This window comes from Epinephelus moara, chromosome 16 (assembly GCF_006386435.1).
Source record: "Epinephelus moara isolate mb chromosome 16, YSFRI_EMoa_1.0, whole genome shotgun sequence".
NCBI lineage: Eukaryota > Metazoa > Chordata > Actinopteri > Perciformes > Serranidae > Epinephelus > Epinephelus moara.
Genome location: NC_065521.1, coordinates 33,638,071 through 33,653,318, shown reverse-complemented (window position 1 = coordinate 33,653,318; position 15,248 = coordinate 33,638,071). Strand labels below are relative to the sequence as shown.

The following is a 15,248-nucleotide window of genomic DNA, read 5'->3' as shown; positions in this document are numbered from 1 at the left end:
GTTTGACCTTAAAGTCTTCTGAAGGACATCTGTGCCAGTGTGTGTGTGTGTGTGTGCGTGTGTGTGTGTGTGTGTTTGTGTGTGAGGGACAGAGGGACTGTGTGCAGTGCGTTTGCTCAGTGCTGTAATTGAATGTGTGCTGAAGCTCTCCATCTTTGGGGATTATCTTATCTTGGCTGCTGGTGATTAAGTATTCCCTCACTAGTGTTAATTAGCCTCCACTCTGCCAAACCACTCTACCCTCTTATGACTCTGTGAGCACGCTTGTGTGTGTGTGTGTGTGTGTGTGTGTACAAATGTGTTGTGAATCATTCTCAGGGAAAATTTTGAGAAAAAAAATTGGTTTGTGATCAATTTTACGGGATTTAGCGACACATGTATTTTTATGTTTTGAGGATGACATGATATGCTACACCGTGGTACATCATATCATGTACTCTATTACTACTACGACTGTAAGAGAAAACAAGGTGGGTAAAATAGGTGACGTTCTAATTCATGGGTAAAACATGGAATGAAGTGTCCCGGCTGACCTGACATTGTCGTGTTTCTGGATATAGATTTTGTGGAACATCATGTCTTCCTTCTTGGCATTGATGTCAGCCTTCATCTCCATGGCAACGTGCCTTGGCAACACTGAAAGCAACAGACGTTCCTGGAAAAACACACACACACACACACACACAAAAAAGAAACAAAATGCAGATTGTGTCATTCACAATGTTACTGTTTATGTGCAACATGTCAAGTGTATGTGTTTGTATGTTAATCACAGGGCAACAGCTAGTTCCAGGAGCGAGTTCAGGAAATGTGATTTGGAATAAATAACAAACAGGACGAGGCAAAAGTTAAAAGACAAGTGTGCCAACTAATCCCATGAAGAGAAAAACAATACATTAATCCTCTGACAAAGTCTGTGTATCCAAAGACTGATGTATCTTGCCATGGAGCTCCACTGTTGTCCCAAAACTATTACAAACAGATCAGTGAGCCACACTGTTGCACTGGCTGACATGTTCCTTCATTATGATGAGCATCAGCGCTGTAGTTCATTTTGAGTTGACCCAATATACACCGTCCTGATGCTGTTAATATTCACCAGAACACCACGTGTTTTATTATGTGGGTGAAAGCTGTTTCAGAAAATCGGAGCCTTTTTAAAAATGAAAAACAAATCTGTGACCCATTTACAAACATTAATATCAGGCGTACTGAGACTACTGTTGGTTTTGGTCTCTTCATGGGATTTGTTAATCATAACAAGTTTATAGATTACGGCCAGTCTTATAGTCTTAAAGTACAAAGATCCCTTAATTAAGTAAAGGTACCAGTACAGTAGTGTAAAAATTCTCCATAACAAATAAGAGTCCTGCTTTAAAATTTTACTGAAAGAAGATGTTCACTGCTGGAAAGATGGTCTTTTCCTAAAACTGGCACACTGACACAAATACTTTTGAAACTGGTGCTACATGAGCAGAGAAAACAGAGAAAAAGGACTCTCGCACTTTTGCTCTAAAGGGTAGAAAACCTACAACCACCAGAGTTCACTGTGCCGCACCAGACCGATAAATGCTCCTGCTGGTGGGTGACGTAATGCAAGTTGCCAGTCATCTTTAACATCTTAAATATACAACAGACGTTCTAAATACAGGCAACATAAAAACAGAATCTTGTTTCATAGCTAATCAGCACTGCTTTGTTGTACTGTTTGATCTCAGTTTTTCAGCCTCTGTTTTTACAATACAGCAAACAGTTTGCCGTCCACTTCCTGTCCACAAATTCTCATAATAAAGCCAAACAGACTAAAATATGTTCCTGGAGACATTTAGGCAAGATATATGCAACACAGTACCAGCATCTTAGTTTATGTTTGATCAGCATTGCCTAGTGTTACTGGTCGATCTGAGTTGGGTCTGAGTTTGAGAGACTCTTTGCGTACGAAGTACAATATGTAGTTCAAACCACAGCCCCAGAGCCAATGAAAATTTGAGCTGGGGCATGAGCAGGCAGATCTGAGCGCTTGCGAGACAGGGAAGTTTAACATAGTTTATTTCAGGGCTGTCAGCATTAATACCTTAATCACAATGCGATTAAGGTACAAACATAAGGCAATATTTTTTTTTTTTATTGAAATCAAATGCTGCTATTTTGTCCCTTTAATGCATCCTTACTTGTAGTCAAGTTGTCATAGTGGCTTCCGGCTTCCTGCTTCCGCAGTTATGGAAAATAAGACATTACTGCGCTTCTGAATGGCTCCTTTCACTTTAAAAAACTCCCAGACAGCTCAGTTGCCAAATCAGAAGTAATATACAACTGTCAAACAGAATTAAAATATCATCAAAGTACTTCAAGTATGAGCTGCCACCTACGAGCTGAGCACACAGGTGCAGCAAATCAGACTGGTGTCTGCAGGCAACTAACATCACCAGAGCTATTTTGGAGTTTGGGAATTGACACAGACCTGTGGAACAAACTAAATCAAAGAAGTTAACTACAGCGCTTGCTAAGTGGGTGACAACTGACTGCAGACCAGTCAACTCAGGTTGGCATGTTGTCACCAGTCATGTGCCTCGCTGTTGTGGGGAACAATAGTGTCACACATACAGGACCCGTATGAATCAGAGAAACTAAAGCAACTAAACTGGACCTCTCGCATAAACCATGGATCACTGGACACCAGTGAGAATTCAAAATGATCTCAGAGTAACTAAGCATCTTATTGTCACTGAAAGAAATTAACCTATAAGTCAAGATCATAAAGTAAATTTCTTTGCATTCATTTGATTCCCTGTAAAGGGAACTGTTGGTAAGAACTGCTTTACATTGTTGATATGGACTTTAAAATGGTTTCAAATGCAAAATAATGAAATTTTAAACATGCGATTAGATTGTGATTTATTTTGATTAACTATTGAAAATTAATTGTCTAACAGCCCTAGTTTATTCACACATACTAACCATACTGTTACGATGCACAGCTGGTTGCAAATCAGCAAAGTATCCCTTTAAGGTTGCTAGGCTAGCTGGTTGTTTAAAGTCCGTTCACAGTGTGTCATTTGGAGTTAATCCAGTTTAACCTATGAGAGTTTGAAAGCTTGTGTTCATAAAATAAGTGATGTCTTTACTGCAAAAACAGACCAGAGACTGAATCATGCGTCCATTTGCAAAAAATATCACTGAACTGTCACGTTTGCAGTTTATCCAGTTTAGTTCTTAAATCAGATAAAGTTATTATTGTAGGCGATTTTAACATTCATGTCGACGNTGCAAAAACAGACCAGAGACTGAATCATGCGTCCATTTGCAAAAAATATCACTGAACTGTCACGATAAAGAGTTTGAACGGACAAAAAGCAAACAGCAAGTAACTGCCTGCAAGAGCTCGACAGGAGAGTGTGCGAGTACCAAAATTAGCTGTTCTTAAAAACATACATTGACAAGCTACATAACTGTAAGATTTATGTTCTGCTTTAATGAGAGTATTTCATGTTTTAATTTTATGAGAGAAAAGGCTTCAAGGATGAGGACACGTGGTAAAGCTCTTATGTTCGGGCCAGTAATATCATACAAAAATGTGTGTGGGCCAACCTGTTGTTGATTCTCCCTCTGCAGGTGGAGTCTGGCCTGGATGTATCCTCTGGTCTCCTGGAAGGCTTGTCTCTGGGAAACCTCAGCGGGGTAGTGGGTACAGATACCGATGATGTTAGTGCACAGGAAGATCAGGACATTAGCGCTCACCTGGAGAGACGAGAGAAGAGGGAGGGAAGAGGTTGTTAAGCTTAAAACACGAGGAAGGAAGGAAGGAGCCAATAACATCAGATAATAGTAACTGAATCGTGATTTAAACCTAAAGGGAAGTATTTGTAAAATAAAACAGATCACTGAGAGCACTTTCATTTACCAGACAAGACAAATAATTCATTTATTATGTGCCAGTGTTGCTGTTGTTTTTGCTTCCTGGAGAAAATGGTTTCATGAATCAAAACGTCAGTCATTACTAAGAGAGATAAGTACACAGGAAGTGCACATTTAAAATAGTGCACATAAAAGATTATTAAAAAAAAGTGTGTTTAATCTTAAACAGCGGTTTAAGTGTCTGTTTGACAGCGAGAGGAACAGCGACGCTGACAGACACAGAGATACAGCACATCTTGAGTGCTTGACTTTACTAGAAAATCTTTGCATAAAAAGAAAATAAAAACATGAACTGGTGACAGGCTTTTATTTCACTCCTTGTAAGGGTTAAATTATGATACCAGTGGCTTGAATTTTATTCCCCTGTTTACGTCTTTTCTCAAGCATTTCTGTTCCCCATCTCTCCCGAGAGACTCAAGACATGATGTATGTGTATTAAGGCCACTTTACACTGAGGGACTCTGGGCCGACAGTCGTGAGAGAAACATCATCGCAATTCAAGTCCGGTCCAAGATCACACACTGTGAGACACGTCCGCCGAAGACCAGGACCCTCCACATGGTAACAGCTAACACATGTAAAAATCAAACTACTGATCTGTCTTATTATTATTTTTCATTCTATCCTTACTATTACTACCCAGATGTTTTAATTCATTTTTTCAAAAATATGTATTACTATTTACAATCATCATTTACATTATTGTTATTCAAAAAACATCTGAAAAGGACTCATTTGACTCACTGATTCATTTGTAATTTGTTTGTTTGTTTGGTAAATTGTACACGTCTAATAATTTTGTATTACTTCTTAGTCTGTAACTCTTGTTCAATTACGCAATGTTCGCTTTTATCTTTTTCTATTTTCTTATTATGTATGATTGTTGTTATTTAATAGGGGAGGTAACCTCTCCTGCACAATGTTTTAACTTTGAATTTCTTTTTTCCTGTATTTTCTATACATGTATGTGCAAATAAACTAAACTGAACTAAACAATTATCGTAGTTTTATTATGTGTATTATTGTTATTATACAAATGTATCATATTTTACATCAATTAAAAAAAACATAAACATTAAATCATTACAGAGAATACACTGATCTGTGCATCATTTTATAAGCTACACTTTGAATACATTTTAGAGGATAAAAAAACACACAAACCAATATGATGGAGGCAAAATGAAAAAAGGTTTTTGGCCAGACCTTCTTCATTGTTTTTGCTGCTTTTTGAGATAGATAACATGAGCTGATTATGTGTCTCTGCTCTCATGTCACTGAACAATCAGAGACTACTGAAAGTGATATCGTACAGTCACAGACTTCTACAAAGATTTTATGAGACACTTCTCACACTGTGATATGCAGTAAACATGCATGATTGTTGTCATTGACCATGTCAGCGAAACTAGAAGACAGTGTCCTCACAGGATGTATTCAGCTGTGGATCAGTTAATGAAAACAGAAATATTTATCCAAATATTTGTGTCAAAGCATTTCATGAATTTGAAATATTATTTACATTATTTTAATTTTAATTTAACTTTACCATACACTAATCTCTGTATCTTTCCAATTCATTAATTGAACTTGCAATAATCAATGACTAAATTGAGATTGCCGTGGGCGGTGTTCAGTTTTCGGCTTGACTATTTCCAACATAGCAGCCACACACACTTCCCATTTTACAGCTCAACAGTTGTAGTAGAAAGGGGAAAAGCAAAGAAAAAGGACAGAACAGCCCTTTAAAATCCTGACAAGGGAGGAAAGTAGAGAGTGAGAAAAGATCATTTAGGCACAGCTGTGAGCTCGGGGACGGGGGAAATACACCAATAAACCGCATGAAGGTTTGCAATTTGTTGGTTGATTTATTTAAAGGACCTTTAAATGTCTGTTTTGGACTGGTATTGGTTTCCAGAATATATTCTTTGTTTTTTAATTAATAGGAAATTGATGTGTGAAATCTTAAATAATTTGATGTGAGTCTGTTTTGGGTTGAATATAAAGTAGTTTAATTGAAGAGTGAAATGAGGATTCACATTTTGTAGTGGTGGACACTAGCTATCGGGGCTAATTCCCCAGCTAGTTTGAATTAATATTTTTCTAAAAAATGACAGTGTAGGAATCTTTCCTCTTCTTTTCCTTCTCAAGTCTTTCTGATCAATACTGAGACAGTATGTTGGTATGTAGCCAGAAACTTTTACACACTGACCTCTCCTGGGTAAAAATGGAAATACAGAAAAAGGCCAAGAGGTTCTGATAATGTTGCTGTAATACTGCACCTTCTTTTTACATCTTAAACATTAAGTAAACGCAGCAAACAGAAAATAACACAACAAATTAATAGAAAGGATAGCATTTGTTATAATGTACTTATAATTGATCACAATCGTTTTTGAATACAGGTTAATAAATGTATATAAAGGGGATTCACATAGTCTCATTTTAATTATGTAAATGTCCGAAGAACTTGATAATCTGAAATAACCTTCACTACTTTTTTATGATGTGTTGGATGTACTTTTTGGGGGGCAAAGGTGTCATAAAAACAAACTCCTTGAAATTTGTGTAATTCCTCCAGAGAACCATCTCTAAACTTCCTCTGCTTCCTTTCTTGACTGAAACGCTCCAAATTCATTTAGGGTACAATCAAATAATCTATAATGACTGGAATTTACATTATTTTCATTTACATGTGACAAGTCAAAACTAAGGGTCGAGCTATTAACTGTTTTCTGATTATTCTCTGTGGTGATACTGTATATCATGGTTCTTAAATTTTACATAAGAATTAATTTTTCTTTGGTACCTGTAAAAGTTTCCCAAATACATTTAAATTATCAGTATTTTCTCACATGTAATTTGTGATCCAAACTACTGGTGTTAACCCTTTATCTAAATAAATAAACAGCTTCCAATACGAATCTAAACCTGGACAGATGTTTGAAATGGTGCAACATAATACTGTTTCATTATCTGATAAACTAACTGTATTATACTACTGTATATATGTAAACCATGGTCTGGATGAATATCTGACTCTGACTGGCTGCATGGTGTCTATTACTTCCTGATAATGGACATCTACTACATAGTTCCAGTAAAACTGCCTGTCCACTTTTCTAAATTAATGTTCTGGCTACATAATACTATCAGCCTGTATCTAATATGAGTAACCATAGCAACAGGGTCAAAGCCTCCGTTTCACAAGTTACTTACAACACGTTAAAAGCTACATCTAATTACAAGTCTTGTTGTTAAACATACCGTCAAATTATATTTTCTGTTTGTCAACCGCATGCTTTGATATTGACTTTGAATCTTGCTAGCATAATGTTAGCTTTCTGGCTAACAGCTGGGCCAAAGGGTTCAATGAGCTGCGTGGACTAGATATATATCCTGTTATCAAGTCCTATCGAAGGTTCGTCCTGTTTACCGGAGTAGTGCAGAATGTTTCTATTGCATAAGAACTAATGGGATGGTAATAATTGTTTCAGGTATTAGCCAAACTCTCAGGTGTTACTAGGGAGGTAAATTTTGTGAAAAATTAAAACTTATGATTAAAAAAAAAAAGATTTTAATTGCGAACTGCATGAAAATATAAATGACTGGTCTTAATTTTTTCCTTTGCATGTGACCATGGGATAAGTAGGATAATGTCCCTTAAGGTGCCCATTATGGGGAATTGTCAGACTCCACAGAGGCAACCATGTGGCGTGAATGCCTGCCCGTCCATTAATTCCTGATAATGGACACCTCGTTGGGCATTATCCCTGACAGACATCAGACCTTTGAGAAGTAACGTGCTTCATTTGGACTTGAGGACTAAATGTCATTAAACTACTTTACAACATAAAGGACTGAAGATTAGATTTATCACAATAAGAGACTGTATCAGAAACAGTATCTTCATCAATTTAGGGGCTTTGTTAAAAACATTTACATTTGAATCAGAAAGGTAAAAACTGGAGAGAACTGATGCTGCCTTTACGACAAATTTTAATAATCAAGGAAACACAGTAAAACCTCTGAAATGGAGAAAAGTATTGGAACATGTCTGATAGGTTGTAGGAAATTATTTTCTTATTCCAGCCCTAAAGACTGGTCTTGAGAAAAGTTCATCCCACATAGCCCATGTTGAATCTACAATACTTTAGTCATTTCTGGACTGCCTGTCTGTACTATGGACTTTTACACTAAGTGAGCCACTCGCTGTTTTTTATCTTCAAATGACTCTTTGCCCCATCCTTTAAGAGCACCTGCCTTTTTCACAACTAACTACACAGAGCCTTAACCCAGTGCAGCACTCCCTATTTTTTCCTTATTATCAGTGACCCTTATCAGCATGATCCCGGACACTTTGGTTTACTTAAGTACCTTTTATTGCGAACATAGATTGTTCTTTCTTAGACATTTGTCACTTCTGATCCTAATGTGTTTTGATCACCAAGCTTCCTTTACTTTTTTTTAAAGTTGATCCAAAAAGTGTATAAAAACAGTCTTAATGTTATATTTTAGAATATCGGGCCCTCAATTCTGATTTGAACATGAACGTTTAGTGGATTTCCTGCACCTTTACCTTATTGTGCCGCAATCACTTTCTAAAATTTCAATAAATCTGTTAATAATGTGTATATGATCCCTTTTTCAAATATATACATGAGCTGGACTTTCCAGATTCCTTAATGATTGATCGTGTATTTTATAGACATTAAATTGTGATGTGACAGGCAGATGTCCGACCAACAATCATTACATAACGTTTTAGTATTTTGTGTTACTTTTATCATCATACATGCATTTCCACATATTTTTATATTTTAATTTTATGTTGTTTTGTACTTTGTCTCGTCTTAGTCCTGTCTTGGTTTTGTATTGTTCTTATTTTACTTACTTTTTTGTTGTGTCACTATTTGGATTGACCAAATATTACTGTGTTTTCAGGTGCAGAGGGCTTTACTGAAATACTTTCATAACCTTCAGTCAAACTGAGTACATACTTTCTCATTCTCTTCTTGTCCTACTGTTAATCCATGTCAATAATACAATCTGTGTAAGCTTAGCAATTTCTGAACACCCCTCCTCTTATTTATTCATCCATTTTTCATTTCTTTCTTCTCTAAATATAAAACCAGACTTCGGGCAATTTCCTGTATTACTCCCAGGATGAACCACCCTTTAATATATGAAATTCTGTCTTCTTGACGGGGCTAATTGGGGTGAGGGATGATTGGGACAAGCCTGAATGTTGTGTTCCTAAACTATGGTTGTGTTCTGCTACATTGATATATTTCACTTCAATTCAATTCAATAGAACTTTATCCTGAAGGAAATTCTTGGGCCAGAGATTGCTTGCAAAAAATACAGCTACACAAGATAAGAAGTGTTTTCAAGATGCAGAAGCAAAAAACAGTGCCTAATAGAGTAACAATAGGAGTACAATAAGTACAAGGGTTACTAAAAAAAATGCTCCTGATAATCAGTGTTATACTGAATTTAACAATTAAAAATAGTGTTGCACATGACTGAAAAAATGCTATTACACTTCATAAGTGAACATGATATTGAAGGATAATATTTTTGTGCACTTTACAATGCTGTGTTTATATTGTACACTTGTTAAAAATATAATAAAGAATCTTGAGGGGTGAAACATGGTGCAAACTTAACGAGAGCTTTTCTTCTGTCCTAATGTTAATCAAACCAAACAGGACACTTTGCATGTAAATAAAGGAGCTTGAATGAATGGAAATGTATGGTGGCTACAAAAAGAATAATGAGAACAGAGGACAAAGGTGACCTAAGGTAACATGGTTTACAGAGTATCACAGACACAAGAATAGAAACAGATGGGTAATGGGCAGATGAGCTTAAAAAGAAAGCAAACAAGGCGTGGGGTAAAAAATAGCCCAGCAGCATAATAGACAGCACAGATAAAATGGGAGACTGACAGACGTTGAGGGCAGGAAGGAAATAAGTGCAAAAGGCGCAGGATGAGGAAGGAAAGGGACAATGTGAGGATGACAAGAGGAAGACGAGTGCAAGTGAGTGAGATCTGCAGAGAGAGCGAGAGAGCAGGACAGATATGGGCCACAGTGACATTAGGCAGATGGCTCAGAGCGCTCAGCTCTGTTTACATTACTCTCACTGATCAAGCAAAAAACAGCCATGAGACAAAAGTGAAACCTGCAGCACGGTGTGTGTTTGCAGGTGAACGCCTCCTGTCAGTCTATATGTGTGTGTGTGTGTGTGTGTGTGTGTGTGTGCAGTCGAATTTGCTGAGTGTTTTCTCTCCAAATGCAACGAGCTGCAGCTACTGTAAGTATTTATCTGTTGAGATTCGCTTGACGTCCGTATCACACTCCATGTGTCTGCGCTCACAGGCTCGAGCTAATTGCTTGCTTTTCTCAAGAGGGCAAGGGCTAGTGGGTTTACAGAGTACACAGTAAGGTCCTGTGTTTACGCAACAGCACTCCACCTCTTTAGGAGCTCTGCTTGGCAGCGTTTACCTGCTACCTGTACTCGCTGCCACGCTCCCAGTGCCAAGCCGCTGCACCTGCTCCTCTGTGCTCAACAACACACTCATTTATCTAAACTCATCACTTATTACCTTTTCCTGCCTGGCCTCTCCTGCGCTGGTTTGGTCCAGCACCATTATAATCATACCACTATGCATTATGATCTGCATTGCTCACTCCCTGTCAGGTAGAGTTCATGACTGAGTTACCAATATGATTATGGCCCGCTAAAAGGGTTATGTTCGGTTTGTGGAGACTAAAATAAACCAGGAATTGAAGATCACGTCACTGGAACATCACATAGTTTGTTTGTTTTTTGCCATAAAAGCAGTCGTCATTTCCCCTTGGGGGGGGGGGTTGACGACATGATGGAAGCAGCCAGCTAGTCTGTAGAGAGAGGACCTCGGCCTAATCCCTGGATATCAAAATGGCATTATGTAAGAGCTGCTCTGATCTAGACAGGACAGGCAAAACAGCAGTAATACTGGCTATTCAGCACGACGTTAGATTAAAATGTGTTTTTATTTTTCCACAAAAAGCCGCCAGCAGCTTAGGGAGGATGTGCAGGCTTAATCAATAAATGATCAACATGGCTCTATGGATGCATTGCTGAATAAATGACCACCTCTGTGATTCGCAAGTACAACTGCTGCATACCTGAAATACCTCCACAGCAAAGTTAAAATACACACATTTATTTTACTGTCAGACATGATCTGAGATATTTAGAAGACCGAATACATTAAAGACAGAAGAGGTTAAAAGTGCTTCAACCACCTCTCAGTATAGGGCAACCTTGTATCAGGAGAGACCTCAGAGTATACTGTGGCACAGGGACATGAGGCAACAAACTTTATTTGAGGTCTAATGTGATCAGTAGGAGGTCGCTGCTTAGCCTGAACCACACTGGCGGACTGACTGACTGATTAACACTGGATCCCCAGAGCCACGAAGCTAGCATGGCTAGTAGTGGACGTCTTAACAAAGAAGTGACAACTGCAACAATGACATCTACCTGTCCATCACTGGTAAAGCCTCAGCAGCAACACAACACTTTCACTCCACATCCAAACACTCATCACCAGTCTACGTCTCATGAAACCCTTCTGAAACTACCGTCACAGATTTGGACCGAGCAGGCGAGGACAAGAGGGGCGCTAATGGAACATTCAGAAACTTTATTTATAATTTTTCTCCTCTTTATGATGGATTTAGCACAGCAGTCATTTACTTTAGCAGGAAGTCTCTGGTCCTGACAGTGAGACTATAAACATTGACTTTTAAGGCCATCAGGCCCCTTTTCGGACTGGGAAAGAGTGTTCTTTGAGGAGGAGAGAGCAATGTGAGAGAACATGGACAAATGAGACATTTAACAGCGTCCTACAGGACAGACACAAATGCACATGGATATGATTATCCAATCGTCCTTAGTTTTACAGGGCTTTACAGCATCTTTTAGCTCATTGTTTTGGTTTCTGGCCCACAACTTCACCATTTTGGTTCACTCTCATTGATCTCATAACATTGTTTTTTTTAGCCAAAGCAGGCAGACAGACAAAGTTAGAGACTAGCTGGTGAACGTAGTGGAGCATTTAGCAGCTACAGAGCCAGATATTTCCCTAAGTAGGTGGTAGAGAACAAAACAGAGCTAAAAGAGAGTGAAAATTGGACTTAAATTCGCCAAATCAAAAAACATCCAAACACACGACTCCAAATGAATGATGATGTTGCTCCATGACTGCTGTATGTGTAAATAAACAAAAGCGAAAAAATCGATCTCAGTTAGCGATCTTGAAGGTTGGCTCAATTTCTAAAAATGCATCTTGAGGAGAGAGGAGGCCTGCCGGAGGAGCTATGAGCGAGGATGCACAGGTGTATCTTTTTACGAAGTCTCTTCAACACCAGTAACATAGTAAAGAGATGTGACTATGCAGCTGTGCCACACGTCATATTTAAAAGTGATGTAACAATCCATCAATCAGGAGCTATGTATCGATTCAATAATCAACTATCCAATACCATTAATGCAAAGTGAAAACATCGATCCTGTTATTACATTTAAGATCCGCCTTTTATTTCAAAATTCCCACGTGTGACACTGCCAAATAGCACCAGACAAAAAATAGCAAGCAGCCAAGAAAAGTCAATGATTTACTCCGCTCTTTAGGAATAAATCAGCAATGTGGAAATATTTTGGATTTTAGAGAGAAGAGACTGGTCAACAAACAAAGCACATGCCATATGAACAATGCCATTACAGGATAAAATACTTGGGAAACACGCCAAATCTGGCATCTATGCTATATATGCTAATCTATGCTAACTTGTTGCTCTTGTTACAGCAACATTAGCTGCTCTGTTTCAACAATGTTAGGCTGAAAAAACATGCATGCAGGCTGCAATTAAACCCTGCTGTTCTGTCAGGAGATGCAGCAACTTAAATCAACAGTGAGTTAAGAAAAAATAAATGGTACATGTAATTTGTTGAGCTGTAAGAAGAGGAAAAGTCTGCTAGTTGCTAGGCTAATGTATGCAATGTAAAAGTATTGAAGCTAATAATGGTGTCGAGCAAAAAACATTTGTTTTGTCTATGAACTTTGACAGTTTAAATTGAGCCAAATTTTGTACTTCTGTTAAATGTTCTTGTTGTTGAGCTGTTCAATGTGTTATAAGCATCAATATTAAGTAAACTGAACCAGTTACAGTTATGTCCAATTATTAATATGTTGATTTTCTTTTATGGTTAAAAGCAAAAAACAAGATGGGTGGCAGCTTCCTCTTTAAATGATTGTGTAAAACAAGCTTATGGTATCTTCTCCTATCAATCGCAGGCCCCTGAATTGAAAAGTCAAAGCATAAAATCAAAAGTGTATCGTGGCCATTCTCGGAACCCATCGGCTGTATTCGGCGTCTGACTTCCGGCAGACGGCGATACAGCCTCTGGGGGCAGACCTCCGATTTTTTGGAATTCCGGTTTGATTTGGGCGGAGGAGGCGAATTTCCATTTCCGACTTCCGTTTATCTATAAGTAAATATGCTGAACCATTGTGATGGATTCAGAGTTTGCAGTGACGCCAATTATGTTCCGCCTCGTTAGTTCACCGCACAAACCGTTTAACCTGGCAACAACTGCAGCCGGTTCAAACGTGATTGGTCAATATCACGTGGACTACAAACAGCCTACAACCGGAAACCAGGGCTCTTCCACTCTTCTTCCGGAGGCAAGATTGCCGGGGTTTGCCTACAGACTCTACATTCTCTGAATGTCAAGTCTATATATAGAGACTATATCGTGGCAGACTTTGTGATATTAGCAAGTATGGTATCACTGTCCCAAGAATCTATATTATATTGTATCATGATGAAACTTGCGATTTACACCCTTATCATTCAATTGATGTTGCTTTAAAATGACTGCTCTGAAGCACAGATGTCTCATTTTGTTAATGCCTGTTGCCTCCTTTCCTCTCTCCTCTGCTTGAATCTCAGGTGTGAGGGACTAAGAAGCCAGGAGAGGAGGTGAGGAAAGGCATCAAGGATGTACAAAATAAGAAATGAGAAAAGCCTGTTGTGTTCCCCACTTTGTTTCCGCTGCCCTCAAGTGGCCTATTAAAAACTGTTTGCAGGTTAAAGGGCGAACATACAGGAAAACTGATCAACAGGAAAAACAAATATAGTCTGTCTGTGCAACGGAGCAACTAAACAATCCTCTCTGAGGCAGACAGTAGGATGTGACTAATAGTCCGCACTCACAAGCCAATTCCATTTCAAACCAAACAATCTTAATCAAACTGGCTGGTTTCCGGATAGTGCGCGGTCCTTCTTACAGAACGTCAGTCGAGCATCTCTTTTCTTTTTTTCTCAGCATGTTCGCACAGCAGCAGGCGACCTGACCTCTGCTTTAATCCCTCCATCCTGCTCTCCAACAACCAGCACTGATCACAGGAAGGTGTGTGTGTGTGTGTGCATACATACATGCAAATGCCAAAATTAGCAGGTCAGGGATGATGCCTGGTGCTACTACTGTACCCCTCAGACCCCTTACAAGTCTGTTGACAGAATGAAAACTTCAGAGGCTTAAAGATGAAATGAGTCTATAGCCCAAAGGCTCTTTCAGGACATGCATATTTACACTTTAAATCCCTTCAGGTCAATAAAAACATGCTTTGTCTCTCTTCAATCATTGGCACAGTCAGTTTATAAAGTGTTGATATGCAAAAACGAGCGTTTCTATAATGTGTATGCAGGTATTATGTTCACTTTCCTGACTAAATATTCCTGTTAGAGAGCTCATTTTGAAGCCAGCAGTCATTATAGACCTCTTATGCGTGGAAGATGGAGATGTGATGATGGTGGTGATTTTATATATAACCCAATGTTGTTGAAGTCTCTCCCTCTCTCTCTCTCCCTGTGCTTCTTTCTCAGTCTTGTGAAAGGTTCTGCTTAGTGTTGGCCCGAGACTCACACCCACGGAGACTGTGAATTATCAGAGATGGCAGCGCAGCTTTCACTTAGCAACTATCACCCACATTCCACAGGCTCCCTCCAAAGACCTGCAGTCCCCCACCCAGGTTCAGGGAGGGTGCATCGTGGGGACCAGCTGCGGAGGGAGGGTGGGGGGTAGTGGTTGCAGAGGGACTGATGATGACTTTGTCTTACAGGCTCATTACGCTGACATACCACAGTCAGAACACGCTGTATTCTCTTGGTGTTCGCTCTGTGCCAACAAAATGTTTACACTAGCAATAAATAAATGTAACATGTCAAATGTCATATTTAGAGAAAAAATGTCCACGTTAACAGAGTCCAAATCCC

At 38.8% G+C, this 15,248-nt stretch overlaps 1 protein-coding gene across 2 annotated transcripts in view; it reads right to left on the bottom strand.

Moving 5' to 3' along the window:
• Nucleotides 1–15,248, bottom strand: part of LOC126403383 (adenylate cyclase type 6-like) — a 51,845-nt gene that overhangs the window by 14,020 nt on the left and 22,577 nt on the right. For both annotated transcript variants that reach the window (XM_050066011.1, XM_050066012.1), the window contains exons 4-5: nt 3,589–3,738; nt 534–655 (exon numbers count right to left, since the gene is read on the bottom strand). In XM_050066011.1, the coding sequence (XP_049921968.1) occupies nt 534–655; nt 3,589–3,738 (272 nt within the window). The remainder of the gene's footprint in view (nt 1–533; nt 656–3,588; nt 3,739–15,248) is intronic.